Source organism: Physella acuta, unplaced genomic scaffold (assembly GCF_028476545.2).
Source record: "Physella acuta isolate Inbredline_101_S28 unplaced genomic scaffold, ASM2847654v3 ptg000680l, whole genome shotgun sequence".
In the NCBI taxonomy this organism is placed as follows: domain Eukaryota; kingdom Metazoa; phylum Mollusca; class Gastropoda; family Physidae; genus Physella; species Physella acuta.
Genome location: NW_026732199.1, coordinates 87,253 through 101,380, shown reverse-complemented (window position 1 = coordinate 101,380; position 14,128 = coordinate 87,253). Strand labels below are relative to the sequence as shown.

The following is a 14,128-nucleotide window of genomic DNA, read 5'->3' as shown; positions in this document are numbered from 1 at the left end:
CCATATAGAATGTTTACTTGTGCATGTCTAACAATGTGTGCACTGAGATTCCTACAAGTCTGATCAGAATTCTAAACTAATATTAGTACAAGGCATATATTGAACAAACTATTTACATGACTTAAAAATGTATTGATACAAATCTTCTACAAAGTAGTGTAGCATCCTGATGTAATAAAATATATATTACTTTCCTAGACCACTTTTGAATATGATGGAGATAGCTCTCTTTTGCTATGTTTATTGCACTATTCTGTTTTCTTGCATTCTTTTGATTTTCATTGCTTCTTTGCTTACAGCTAAAATATTTGGTGTCTGTCAAATTTACATGTCATACTTTTAATAACATTGAATTTTTTCCACCTAGACCTTAAAGTACGTTAAAACAGCTCTTATGTTAGACCATGATTAGTTCAGTAATTTATTATATTCTGACCAATTATTTTTCTCTTATAATAAAAGTTCTGTAAATCATCTCTTTTTAAATAAAATAAAATTTGAAAAATTGTAGTTGACATTTTAATGTAATGGACCGACCAATCATATATAAGGAAGAGATGTTGTCACATGACTTGTGTACATGAATGGTTTCTTCAGCTGGTTCAAGTCATGTTTTGTAATGACAGATTGGAAGATAGATTGGATGATCTTTGCATGCATTAGATTGTTGTTTGATGCATGTGGCTAGCTTGTTAACACTTAACCTTTGGGGTCTGGCTCTCTAGGTTATCTTACATGGTACATTCAGTCTTCACGTGAGTTGGTATAAATGATGTCAGTTTTCTGCAACTGACTTACAAAAGCTATTGAATAAAATTTATTCTGTAAATGAGTAACAGCCAAATAAAAAAAAACCTATTCAATTTTATTTTGTTGTAAATTAGCTACAAGTGATTATAAAGAAACAGTAAAAGGATATTTACATATCCAAAATGGAAGCTTAATTTTGAATATGTAAAATCCATTTTAGGTATTTCTCTTTCATCACGTCCTAAAGGTAGGCAAGCTTAGATATGGCTGTGTTCTTTACCTTGCTGTCATTTGTTACCTACAACTTTTATTTTCTTTGTGTGTGTGTGTGTGTGCATGTAGTGTTAATAGATTCACATGCATACACACATTGAACCTTTGTCATTTGATTTCATGTTCTTTAGTGCAACTCACCAGTTCATCATTTTTTTGGTTATGTTTATTTTACTTGCACTACCTTTTTAAATTTTTAGAAGTCCATGAAAAAGTTTGTTTTGCTGATACATGTTTAGTTAGTTGTTACAGGTAGTACTTTTTAAAGCTACAGACTCTTTATGTCTCATGCACATCCAGCAATGTTAAATACAATAAAAACCTCTAAGTAGCTATTATTAAACTGTTAAAGCAAGTTTTATTTACCTTGACATTTGTTGAACGTTGAAGCTGTAATCAATGCATGCATGCTCATTCTTAACTTTGCTGTTAAATTAGTTTAATCAGTGTGAATTGTTTTAATAAATGTTTTACAGACTGACAAACAAACAGATGGTGTCCATATTGGAATTACACCAGTAGAGCAAAAGAAGCATGTTCAGGACATTATGAGACGTATTCCTAAAGGTAAGATTATATGTAGGACATGCGACATATTCCTAAAGTGACTTAAAGATAAGATTTTATGTGTGGTGCTCAGTAGGAAATTATGAGATAGATTCCTAAAGATACATTTTAATATGTGCAGCGCTGTGTATATCAGAAATGGACATTTGTTAATTCAGTGCTTGACCATATAGTAACACTTTTATGTAGTAGAGAGACTGCTGAACACATACTTAACTACTTTCTTTAATGCATTACTGTTATATGTATTTAGATACTTGTTGACCGAAAACTGTAGAAGGCGGTTGGTTAATTAAAATTTGACATATTTCTGAAGAAGAGTGACAAGTTGATCAGTAATTGTCGTAGTCTTGATTATGCACCAAGTTCCATGCATGTCTTTGATCTTGTGACTTGAATTGTACAGGTGCTGAGGCCAGTAATGTCCTAGTGGGACAGGTGGACTTCCTTAAGAAACCTGCAATGGCTTTTGTCCGTCTAGCTGAAGGTCAGCTGTTGGAAAACTTGACCGAAGTCCCCCTGCCTGTCAGGTCAGTTGGATCAGTTTAGTTTATAACACATACCAGATGTCACTGACTAAACTTGTGACTTACGTTCCCTGTTTGTCTATTTTTCAGGTTTCTGTTTATTCTGCTTGGACCAGACAAAGGTGGAATGGATTACCATGAAGTTGGACGATCTTTTGCTACACTCATGTCCAACCAGGTTTGTTTTATTGATTCCATTTATTTTATGATTTTCTTTTAAAACAATTTTTAAATTGAAGAAAGAACAGTAAAACCTTTATATTTGAACTTTGTTAAGCAGCTTGTTTTAGTTCAATAATTCAAATAGTGAATCCACATTCCTGATGGGATTCAATGTAAAAAATAAGAGATTCTTTTACACCCCTAAAAAAAACAACTAAAAGCAATATCTTATAGCCCTGACTAATCTATTAGAACTGTATACTAATTTGACACTGTACAAAAAACGTTTGAGCCCAAGTCTTGTGTAAATGATGCACTAAACACATGTAACTTCCCTCAACATAGGGAGTGCTGGTGGCCTGGCGTAGGTAGGGAGAGCATCTGTTGTGTTGCATTAGGAACTTTTTAGTCTCTTTCTTAAATCTTTATAAGTTGTCAGAACAAAAATGAGATAGAAATAATATAAGATTGTTTACAACCTTTGAATACTGATTGAGTAAAAAAGCGTTTAAATATATAGTTTTTACTGTATTTTTTTTACTGTGTTTTCATATTTTGATGGTATTACTGTAATGTTTTGTCCAGCAATTCCATGATGTGGCCTATAGGGCAGAGTCCCGGGAAGATTTACTCAGAGCTATAAATAGTTTTCTGGATGATTCCATTGTGCTTCCCCCTGGTGACTGGGATCATCGTACCCTCCTACCCATCACACACATGGCACGCAAGAGGGCACTATTGCGTAAACAGAAGAAACAGCAGTTGGATGAGAAAGAAGGTAGGAATAATAAGACATCAGTTGTAGCCCAGCTTCATTTGCTTATTAGGTTCCCATGTAATGAAGTTAAGTGCAACACAAAGGCTAGAGTTAAGTTGAGAAAAATGATACAGTAGTATTTATGCACCCAGTGTGATCCAATGAGAAAAATGATACAGTAGTTATTTATGTACCCAGTGTGATGCAATGAGAAAAATGATACAGTAGTTATTTATGTACCCAGTGTGATGCAATGAGAAAAATGATACAGTAGTTATTTATGCACCCAGTGTGATGCAATGAGAAAAATGATACAGTAGTTATTTATGCACCCAGTGTGATGCAATGAGAAAAATGATACAGTAGTTATTTATGTACCCAGTGTGATGCAATGAGAAAAATGATACATTAGTTATTTATGCACCCAGTGTGATCCAATGAGAAAAATGATACAGTAGTTATTTATGCACCCAGTGTGATGCAATGTGAAAAATGATACAGTAGTTATTTATGCACCCAGTGTGATCCAATGAGAAAAATGATACAGTAGTTATTTATGCACCCAGTGTGATGCAATGAGAAAAATGATACAGTAGTTATTTATGCACCCAGTGTGATCCAATGAGAAAAATGATACAGTAGTTATTTATGCACCCAGTGTGATCCAATGAGAAAAATGATACAGTAGTTATTTATGTACCCAGAGTGATCCAATGAGAAAAATGATACAGTAGTTATTTATGTACCCAGTGTGATCCAATGAAAAAAATGATATAGTAGTTATTTATGTACCCAGAGTGATCCAATGAGAAAAATGATATAGTAGTTATTTATGCACCCAGTGTGATCCAATGAAAAAAATGATACAGTAGTTATTTATGCACCCAGTGTGATCCAATGAAAAAAATGATACAGTAGTTATTTATGCACCCAGTGTGATCCAATGAAAAAAATGATACAGTAGTTATTTATGCACCCAGTGTGATCCAATGAGAAAAATGATACAGTAGTTATTTATGCACCCAGTGTGATCCAATGAGAAAAATGATACAGTAGTTATTTATGTACCCAGTGTGATCCAATGAGAAAAATGATACAGTAGTTATTTATGTACCCAGTGTGATCCAATGAGAAAAATGATACAGTAGTTATTTATGCACCCAGTGTGATGCAATGTTTTAATGCATACATCTCTTTGTTCTGGACACTTGGCCATTGACATAGCCCAGAGAAAACGCTTGGAGCGGAGAAAAAGTGGTATGCTAGCAAGACACTATGTGCTGTGTCTAGAGTTGCCTTTCTTGTTGTGATTTGGTTAGTTTTTCACTATTAGCTCTGTTTGGTTCACAATTAGCAGCAACATTGCTTATTTGGTTTATGCTCATTAAAACTGTTCATTGCAAATTATCTGAAAATTTTAATTCAATGAGTTATTTCTATAAACAAAATAAACATGATCAAACATAATCACATAATTGGATCGATCAAATGGAATGTAAAGCTATGGTTCACTTCCACTTCCAGCTGCATGTATTATGATAGGCTGACTTCTCTTACACAGGGGACTGTACCCAGTTTATCCCAACTGACTTCTCTTACACAGGGGACTGTACCCAGTTTAATCCATCTGACTTTACTTACACAGGGGACTGTACCCAGTTTATCCCAGCTGATTTCTCTTACACAGGGGACTGTACCCAGTTTATTCCAACTGGCTTCTCTTACACAGGGGACTGTACCCAGTTTATCCCAACTGACTTCTCTTACACAGGGGACTGTACCCAGTTTATCCCAACTGGCTTCTCTTACACAGTGGACTGTACCCAGTTTATCCCAACTGACTTCTCTTACACAGGGGACTGTACCCAGTTTATCCCAACTGGCTTCTCTTACACAGTGGACTGTACCCAGTTTATCCCAACTGACTTCTCTTACACAGGGGACTGTACCCAGTTGATTATCACAACTGTCCTATTGCAGGCCTACAAGGGTGTTTTAGCCAGACTATCCTACTTAACAGCCAGTATTAAATATTTATGGAACAATTTATCTCCTGGCAGCTTATGGTTACAGTAGGTTATACTTGCAGTAAAAAACCAGTACAAAACAGTTTTAGTGCAACTAAATTCTTTTGTTTTGTTTTCTAGTTTATTTACTGTTGCCCAAGTTTTAATGTAGAAACTAGCAGATTTTTATGTGCATGAGTTCCCCTTGTAAAATAAACATTTTCTACTAGCGTTCTACCTTGATTTATTCCAGTTTTTCTTATTACTGTCTCTAGACCCCATCCTCTTATTGCTATTGTCAGCAGACTCTTATTTTATGTCCTATGTAAATCTGTTTTTTTTAAAGACCAAATAACCTTTTTAAAACAGATCATAAAGCATGGTATGTTGGTGCCTAGATTTGATTTACTTGTTAACAAAACCTTCAAAGAAAAATCTAAAGTCAAAACTAATAAAACTGCAGGATGAATAAAAAAATAAGTTCTATGATTGACACATTTTATTGAAAGAATATGCAATATTATATAATTGATTGAATAGGTGTGGGCCAGGGTGGGGGATACAGATATTTTCAAATTTCTTTAGTAGTGGTGGTGTCATTTTTCTGACATAAATCTAGATCTATCTATTACTTGTTTATAAATCAGATGCAATACGTCTATATAGAAGATCATTTCATGTTCTAACAATAGATGCTTGCTGCCTTGACAAAAATGTTGTCTTGATATCACATTTTCCTTCACTTAAACATTATTTGTTACAATTTTTAAACTCATTGTCTACACGGGATGTACAAGTTTGAGATTGGTCTAAAAAATAGAATACTTCTATAGAGGTTCTGTAATGTGAAGTTAAAAATTCAATTTCTTTAGTAGATGTCATACTGTAGTAGATCTTATCCTTTAGTGGATGTTATACTGTAGTGGATCTCATCCTTTAGTGGATGTCACACTAGTAGATTTCACAAGTGAATACAATTATTAATACAAATGTCACTGGAAAGCTTTAACAAAAAATAATAACAACATAGCATGTCCTGTATTTGCAGCTTAAAAAATAACTTAAAAATAATTTACCTTTGTTGTCTCTGTATAGTCCTACAAAGTGTGAGCTCTAGTATTAGACCTACTGTAGTTTCATTTAATTGTTCCCACTTTATTAAATGGCTCCTTATAGTCCTACAAAGTGTGAGCTCTAGTATTAGACCTACTGTAGTTTCATTTTATTGTTCCCACTTTATTAAATGGCTCCTTATAGTCCTACAAAGTGTGAGCTCTAGTATTAGACCTACTGTAGTTTCATTTTATTGTTCCCACTTTATTAAATGCCTCTACCTCCCCTGCTACTTTACATTAAACCAGGCAAATAAGACAGGTTTTATTGTCTGTTACTGTCCATGGTTTTACCTGGTTATAAAGTTCACTTACCTGAATTATAAACTTCAATTTGATGATGCTACATTCAAATGATTTAAAATATTATCAGTATCTTATAACTCATTAGATTCATGTACATCTGTCATGTTTCTCCCAGCTTTGCTTGAGAAGGAAGATATCCCAACAGATCCACTGAAAAGAACTGGTTGTTTATTTGGAGGGGTGTACAACGACATCAGGCGACGCTACCCGCATTACTTAAGTGACATCAAAGATGCTTTTAATGGCCAGTGTATCAAAACATTATTCTTTATTTTCTTCACGTGTCTTTCACCCTGCATTGCTTTTGGAGGATTGTTGAGTAGGTTCACTTCATGTTTATCTACAGTGGAATCTTGTTAGTCTGTTTCAATGTTGATTTATTGATGAAACCTTAAGCAACATTGGCTTGTTATAATTTACTGATAAGATTCCACTTTATATCTGGTTTAATTTGATTACAGGCTTTATTAATAGCTATAATTATTGCTAAAATGTGAGGGGTCAGCAAGGTCGAGTCCGTAATGCTCATGTTTGCTAAAACCAAATGTCTCAAGTTCAAACCCTTGGGCAGATAAAGCTCGATAGCTGGGGACAGCCACTATTCTTTGAGAGATAACTCTAAAACTGCTGCCTTATAGTTTGTTCTTTGTAGGACAAAGACTATGGAAGCAAATCCAAAAAGAAAAGCAGGCTGAAATCAGAGTCAACAGTCTATATGGTGCATAACCAGTTGACATGTATACTTAATTGTGTTGGAGGGAATCTCTTCCAACACTAAAATTAAGAATGAAGAAGTAGATTGTTAAAATGTGCAGCACATTGTACTGACTACATCCATTCTAGGTGAGAAAACCAACAGTTATATGGGAGTCAGTGAGACCATGTTAGCCACTTCAATTTTTGGGATGATATTTAGTCTCTTCTCTGGTCAGCCCTTGTTGATTATAGGAGCGACTGGACCTGTCCTAGTGTTTGAAGAGAGTTTATATAAGGTGAGAATACCACTCTGTATTTTGTATCATTTTATATAGCCAAAACAACGTTATTGTAAATATATTTGTTATAAAAATATGAGTTATAATGTTGTATTGACATGAACTGTAATCTTTACTGTATTGCTTGTTTTGTTTCCTCTCATCCTTGACAGTTTTGTACATCAAATAGCCTGGAGTTTTTACCACTTAGATTCTGGATTGGGTTGTGGGTCTTTGCCATCACTACACTAGCAGTGGCTCTGGAAGGCAGTTTTCTTGTGCGCTATGTCACCAGATTTGTGGAGGAGATTTTTGCTATTCTCATTTCTCTTATTTTCATCTACGAAGTTGTGAAAAAACTTGTGCAGGTGAGTTATACAGGTGTAAACAGTTTATATTACAACAATTCATACATACAGGTAGTTGGAGACTACAAATCACTTACTTGTTGTGTACCAATGTTATCAAAGCTTATAACACTTTCTTGCTGATGTAAATAAAGGCCAGATAAAAAATATATGAATACAAAAACAAATGACTACTGTAATAACTGAGTTAATTAATTTTAAAAAGTTTGTTTGATTTATGATAAAAAAGATATGAATACAAAAACAAATGACTGCTCTAATAACTGAGTTCCTTAATTTTAAAAAGTTTGTTTGATTTATGATAAAAAATATATAAATACAAAAACAAATGACTGCTGTAATAACTGAGTTCCTTAATTTAAAAAACAAAATTGTTTTAATTTATGACTTTCAGATCTTCTCAGAGAACCCTTTGATGGTAGACTACTGCCAGCACAAGGTCAACAAAACAACCAATGAGACATTTGGTTACAACAGCTCTCTAGAGCAGGCAGAGCAGGGAGACAACTACTCCTATGTATCCATTGAGAGTACCCCCAGCAGCACGCTGGCCCTCTACACAAGTCCCCTCAAGCCAGACCATGAAAAAAACCAACCCAACACAGCCCTCTTGTCACTCATACTTGTCTTTGGAACTTTTCTCATTGCTTATTTTCTTCGTATCTTTCGCAACAGCAAATTTCTTGGAAGAAGTGTAAGTAGCCATTAGTAATAAATAGAAAGGTTTGAACAAGATTTATAATATTAGCTTAGAATTGGACTGATTAAATATTTTTTGAAGGAGATAAATATCTTGTAACTTTATAGGTGTTATTGTATTTTATTAGTTCTGAAACTTTTTTCATATTCATTCTCATTTATTAGTTTTATAGTCAATGAAAACATTTTTGTTTTGTTTTCCTTGTATTGAAAGTTCTGATTTCTTATACATATAGGTAAGACGAGCGTTGGGAGACTTTGGTGTGTTGATTGCTTTAGTTTGTATGGTGATTCTCAGTTTTATTATGAAAGCAACATATGTGCAGGTTTGTATTGTTTGTTAAAGGTTGATGTGTTTATTTTTTATAATGGTCCATTGTGTACGGATGTTTTGTTTGTTGTAAACAAAAGATGTTAACAAGATTTCTGAATGTAAGTCGTTAGGGAAGGATTTCTTTTCATTCACTTCTCATTCCTCCATAATAGTCTTAGATTCGATTTGAACACGTTTATTTAAAACATGTTCCTTACTAAGTACATTTTTTCATTTACATATCATCCTTTACACTATTATAATATTAGTTTACTTTGATTTCCATCAGAAACTTGACATGACAGACCCCCTAGAACCCACATCTCCTGATAAGAGAGGCTGGTTCATCAATCCAATGGGTAGTGACCAACCTATGCCAGTTTGGCTCATCTTTGGATCAGCCTTGCCAGGTTTTCTCATCTTTATCCTGCTCTTTATGGAGACTCAAATCACAGAGTAAGTTCTTTCAGAGCAATCTTCCCTTAAGTTAGCTTGAAATACGTTGTCATTGGTTGAACTGAATTGTTTTCTGTTCTTTCTACTAGAATGATTCTAAACAAGAAAGAGCGCAAGTTAAAAAAAGGCTCAGGCTATCACATAGACCAGCTGATCCTGGGCTTCCTGACATTCCTGGGTGGGTTGTTTGGCCTGCCCTGGATGTGTGCAGCCACTGTGCGTACTGTAGCGCACATCAGTGCACTCAGTGTGTACAGCAGTACTCATGCACCTGGTGAGAAGCCCCAACTGTTGGGGGTCAAGGAACAGCGAGTGACCAACTTTTGTGTGCATTTATTGATTGGTGGGTACTCACTCTCTCTGTTGGCTTCTAATTATCTTCAGGTTGTCGTTTGTCTGAAACTAGCTGATACTAGTTCTAAATTTTCTTTCCTCTAAAAATTATTTTTTTTTCTTAAAAGAAACTATTATTTAGACATTTTTCAATCGACGAAGACCAAATTGAAAATTGTCTGATAATGTATTTTTAAAGAGATAACAATTTTAACATGTGTAACATATTTACCTGTTTTGTATGTAGGATTGTCACTGTTTACTTTTTTATTTAGGTGTGTCAACTATTCACCTGTTTTGTATGTAGGTGTCAAGTATTTATGTATTGTGTATGTAGGTGTCAAGTATTTATGTATTGTGTATGTAGGTGTCAACTATTTATGTATTGTGTATGTAGGTGTCAACTATTTACATATTTTGTATGTAGGTGTCAACTATTTATGTATTGTGTATGTAGGTGTCACTATTTACGTATTGTGTATGTAGGTGTCAACTACTTACGTATTGTGTATGTAGGTGTCAACTATTTACGTATTGTGTATGTAGGTGTCAACTATTTACATATTGTGTATGTAGGTGTCAACTATTTACATATTGTATATGTAGGTGTCAACTATTTATGTATTGTGTATGTAGGTGTCAACTATTTACATATTGTGTATGTAGGTGTCAACTATTTATGTATTGTGTATGTAGGTGTCAACTATTTATGTATTTTGTATGCAGGTGTCAACTATTTATGTATTGTGTATGTAGGTGTCAACTATTTACATATTGTGTATGTAGGTGTCAACTATTTACGTATTGTGTATGTAGGTGTCAACTATTTATGTATTGTGTATGTAGGTGTCAACTATTTACGTATTGTGTATGTAGGTGTCAACTATTTACATATTGTGTATGTAGGTGTCAACTATTTACATATTGTGTATGTAGGTGTCAACTATTTACATATTGTGTATGTAGGTGTCAACTATTTACGTATTGTGTATGTAGGTGTCAACTGTTACGTATTGTGTATGTAGGTGTCAACTATTTACATATTGTATATGTAGGTGTCAACTATTTATGTATTGTGTATGTAGGTGTCAACTATTTACATATTGTGTATGTAGGTGTCAACTATTTACATATTGTGTATGTAGGTGTGTCTGTAGCTGCGGGCCCAGTACTGCGAGAGGTTCCTGTCCCAGCATTGTTTGGTGTGTTTCTGTACCTTGGTGTCTCCACACTCAATGGTGTCCAGATGTTTGAGAGGATCAAGTTGCTTTTTATGCCAGTCAAGTATCATCCATCTGTTGTCTATGTCAGGAAGGTTAGTTTTTTTTTACATCTAGACTTACAGCCAATCTGTTTGATCAGAACATTTATTAAATGTTGCTGTTCATTTAAGAAATTAAATCCAATTTAGGCTATTTACTGTAGACTTTTTAGTTCCTGGACAAAAACCCTGGAAATTAATTTTTTTTTACTTTGGCAACTGATGCGCTAAATTTATTAATTAATAGATTAGCTACAGAAAGTGTTCTTTGTATGCTAAATTTATTAATTAAAAGATTAGCTACAGAAAGTGTTCTTTGTATGAAGTCAATGAATTTTCAGATATTTAGATGGCAACAGCCTGTATTAATCTTATAACTTGTGTGCCAGTCTTCTACTGAACAGAGTTTGTGGTTGACATGTTGCCCTCAGCGTGGATGGACATGTCTCACAAACAAGTGCCAACACTTGATCCTTGACAACCTCCCTAATGTATTAGTCACATGTTGCTTTGATCTAACCTATGAAATTCATGCTCCCTACTCATGACATATAGTAGCTGATGTTGTGCTGAACTAAGGTGTAGTCATAGCTTGCTTTAAGATCAGTTGTTGTATGGAACAAATACAACTTTGCGATGCTAATTAAAAAAAATGAAGATGTTTGTGTCACACAATAAAAAACTATTTGTACATATTCCATGAATGTAACCATTTCCAGGTTCGCACTAGCCAGATGCACAAGTTTACTTTGATTCAACTGGCTTGTCTCATCATCTTGATTGTCATCAAATCTACTGCAGCAGCCCTAGCCTTCCCATTTCTTCTTGTCTTATTGATGCCATTGAGATTAAAGCTTGTCAGTAGATGGTTCAGTAAAGATGAATTGGAGCATGTAAGTATTTTGTTTGTGTCTGTATTTTCTATCTCTGTTATTGCAAAGATGAGTTGAAACATAAAAGTATCTAGTATTACTAGCATTAATGTTATTTGTCAAACCAAAAACTAGAATAATTGCCATGAAATGATGTGACCAATGGGCATGTTCTTATAGTGAATATTTCTGTTACCAGCTTGACATGGAGGAGGAAGACTTTGAGTTGGATGATGAGGATGATCCAGATTTTTACCAACAGGCTCACATGCCTATCTAAGTGGTTTCAGTCATCTCTGGCCGGCTGTAAGCTGCTAGACTTTACAGCTGCTGGACCTATGGCTGCTGGACTTTACAGCTGCTGGACCTATGGCTGCTGGACTTTACAGCTGCTGGAGCTGACTGGAGGAGGTAGAACTGTTGGAGCTTGGATTGAGTTAAAACTGGTTGAGATGATTGACACTATTTATTTGTATTTAACTAGCATCCACCAAGGATGTTACCTTAAAGCAGTTTAGCTGTGATTATTTTTTCACCTTTTCACTACTGCAGGAACATTTGCTTTGCTTTTGGTGTGTTATTGTTTGTGTGGTTTTTTTTTAATAATTTGTTTTCAATGAATTCCATTTCTTTTTTTTAGTCAGAAATTCTGTGATTTTTTTTTTTTGCTTCAATGTATTATTGTTGGATTTCAAAATTAGAAATAATTCTAAAAAAATAAGTGATTAATAATTAATTAATATTAATGTAAATTGTGTTTTTTGGGTTGCATGGAAACTGGCAGTAGTTGCTGAGCTAATGTGTCATGTGGGCATTTCATGTGTGAAGACACATTTTTGTGGAGGATTCTAAAAGAAATATTGGAGGCTGTTGGTGTTAAGTCTGTTTGTAACAAACATTTCTTCTCAGATTTTTGTGTGTGCATCTATTGAGCTGTGAAAATTTCCAAAGAAAAGCTTATGATTGGTGAATAGGTTATATATAGCAACCATCCCAGTGACTCAGTGCTGTGACCTTTGACCTGGTCCCTGGTGGCTAGAGACTCCGTGCTGTAAATAAACACATACATTTTTTACCACTTAAAAGAAAAATGGCATGAAATGTTGTTAAATGTTGCAATTGTTTATTTATTACATGATCTATTTCATTATTTGCTGCTATTGGTTTTATATATGTGTGGAAGATTGGTTTCTCATTTTCTTGTCTCAAAGTTTTGACATAATATGTTGCTTGACAGTTCCTTTGACATAATGTTATGTAAACATTTAAAATGACCGAATACTGCTGTTAGCTGCATAATTAATATATGCAAATGTTGTATTTTCTATCGAATGTTGTCTATAAAATGACTAAAAAACTAAAAAGCATTGGTACCAACCCACCTGTCTTTTGATCACTTGATATTTTAATATATCACAAACGAAATGTTGTTGTTGACTATTCCACACATATGCACAAACAATCATAATAAATGAATGCTAGCATGAATGTTTGGACCCCTGCACCATTGATTAACTTTGTGAGAACCTCTGATCAATTGTAGCCACTTTTGTATTGACACAGCTCACTCTAGCACCATCCTTGTGTACAGGTCTATTGTTTTCTAGTTGTGGGAGGGGGGTATGTAAGAATCTGGACAGTTTAAGTCTCCTGTAGACAAATGGAGGGGACTGTTGTCCATTGACTGGGGTGTGTAGTTGTAATGTCACTTGTAATGTAAGACTGCTATATGATGCCTGTCACAGTCCAGTATGTAGAGCTTTGGACAAGAAACTCAACACATGATTGAATGTTGATTTATATTTTCATTGTTTGGGTCTTCCACTGATGCCAATTTTTGAAGCCACTGTGGCTGTTTGTTTACATTATTGGTCTCATAGGAACATGTACATATCATTATTTATTGTTATATCATCCCATTGACCATTAGAGAAGCTTATTTCTATTTTTATAACTGGGACATTGCAGCCTGTAGCTGATGTGTTGGTGGAGTAGAGAAGTGGCTGTGTTGAGTGTACAGCACTGCTGTGCAGTGTTTGATCCAGTCATGATCTCACACTCTGATGGTCAAACTTCTGCAACACTGGGGGCATCTTGGGAACTTTCTTACTTCACTTTTATTCATGATTTACTCAATTTTTACCTTCACATTTTCTTACCTGGCTCATACAATGTTTTATTCATTTATTTTATATTTGTTTATCTTCATGGAAGGAATGATGAAAAGTATTTTGATTAATTTTAAGGTAATGTTAATGAGTAGCTCAAAATGTATACCCACTTTATTTCATGCTTTGATTTGCTCTAGTTTATTAATATGACAACAAACTAGATGAGACTTAGTGTTTGCTGTTTGATTAGAACTTAGCTCTTGATTATGTTATGTGTGTGA

The 14,128-nt window shown here is 34.4% G+C and overlaps 1 protein-coding gene across 4 annotated transcripts in view; it reads left to right on the top strand.

The window, feature by feature from the left end:
* The window catches only part of LOC131949257 (anion exchange protein 3), a 70,600-nt gene extending 58,510 nt beyond the window's left edge, over positions 1-12,090 (top strand). For 3 of the 4 annotated variants that reach the window (XM_059311072.1, XM_059311069.1, XM_059311070.1), the window contains 15 exons: positions 971-997; positions 1,500-1,590; positions 1,997-2,120; positions 2,208-2,295; positions 2,865-3,057; positions 6,576-6,779; positions 7,304-7,452; positions 7,608-7,802; positions 8,197-8,496; positions 8,738-8,827; positions 9,104-9,270; positions 9,360-9,613; positions 10,749-10,918; positions 11,584-11,757; positions 11,936-12,090. In XM_059311072.1, coding sequence (XP_059167055.1) covers positions 971-997; positions 1,500-1,590; positions 1,997-2,120; positions 2,208-2,295; positions 2,865-3,057; positions 6,576-6,779; positions 7,304-7,452; positions 7,608-7,802; positions 8,197-8,496; positions 8,738-8,827; positions 9,104-9,270; positions 9,360-9,613; positions 10,749-10,918; positions 11,584-11,757; positions 11,936-12,016 — 2,307 coding nt within the window. In that variant the 3' untranslated portion in view covers positions 12,017-12,090. The remainder of the gene's footprint in view (positions 1-970; positions 998-1,499; positions 1,591-1,996; positions 2,121-2,207; positions 2,296-2,864; positions 3,058-6,575; positions 6,780-7,303; positions 7,453-7,607; positions 7,803-8,196; positions 8,497-8,737; positions 8,828-9,103; positions 9,271-9,359; positions 9,614-10,748; positions 10,919-11,583; positions 11,758-11,935) is intronic. The other variant, XM_059311071.1, reaches the window with a different exon arrangement.
* Positions 12,091-14,128: the final 2,038 nt, after the last annotated feature.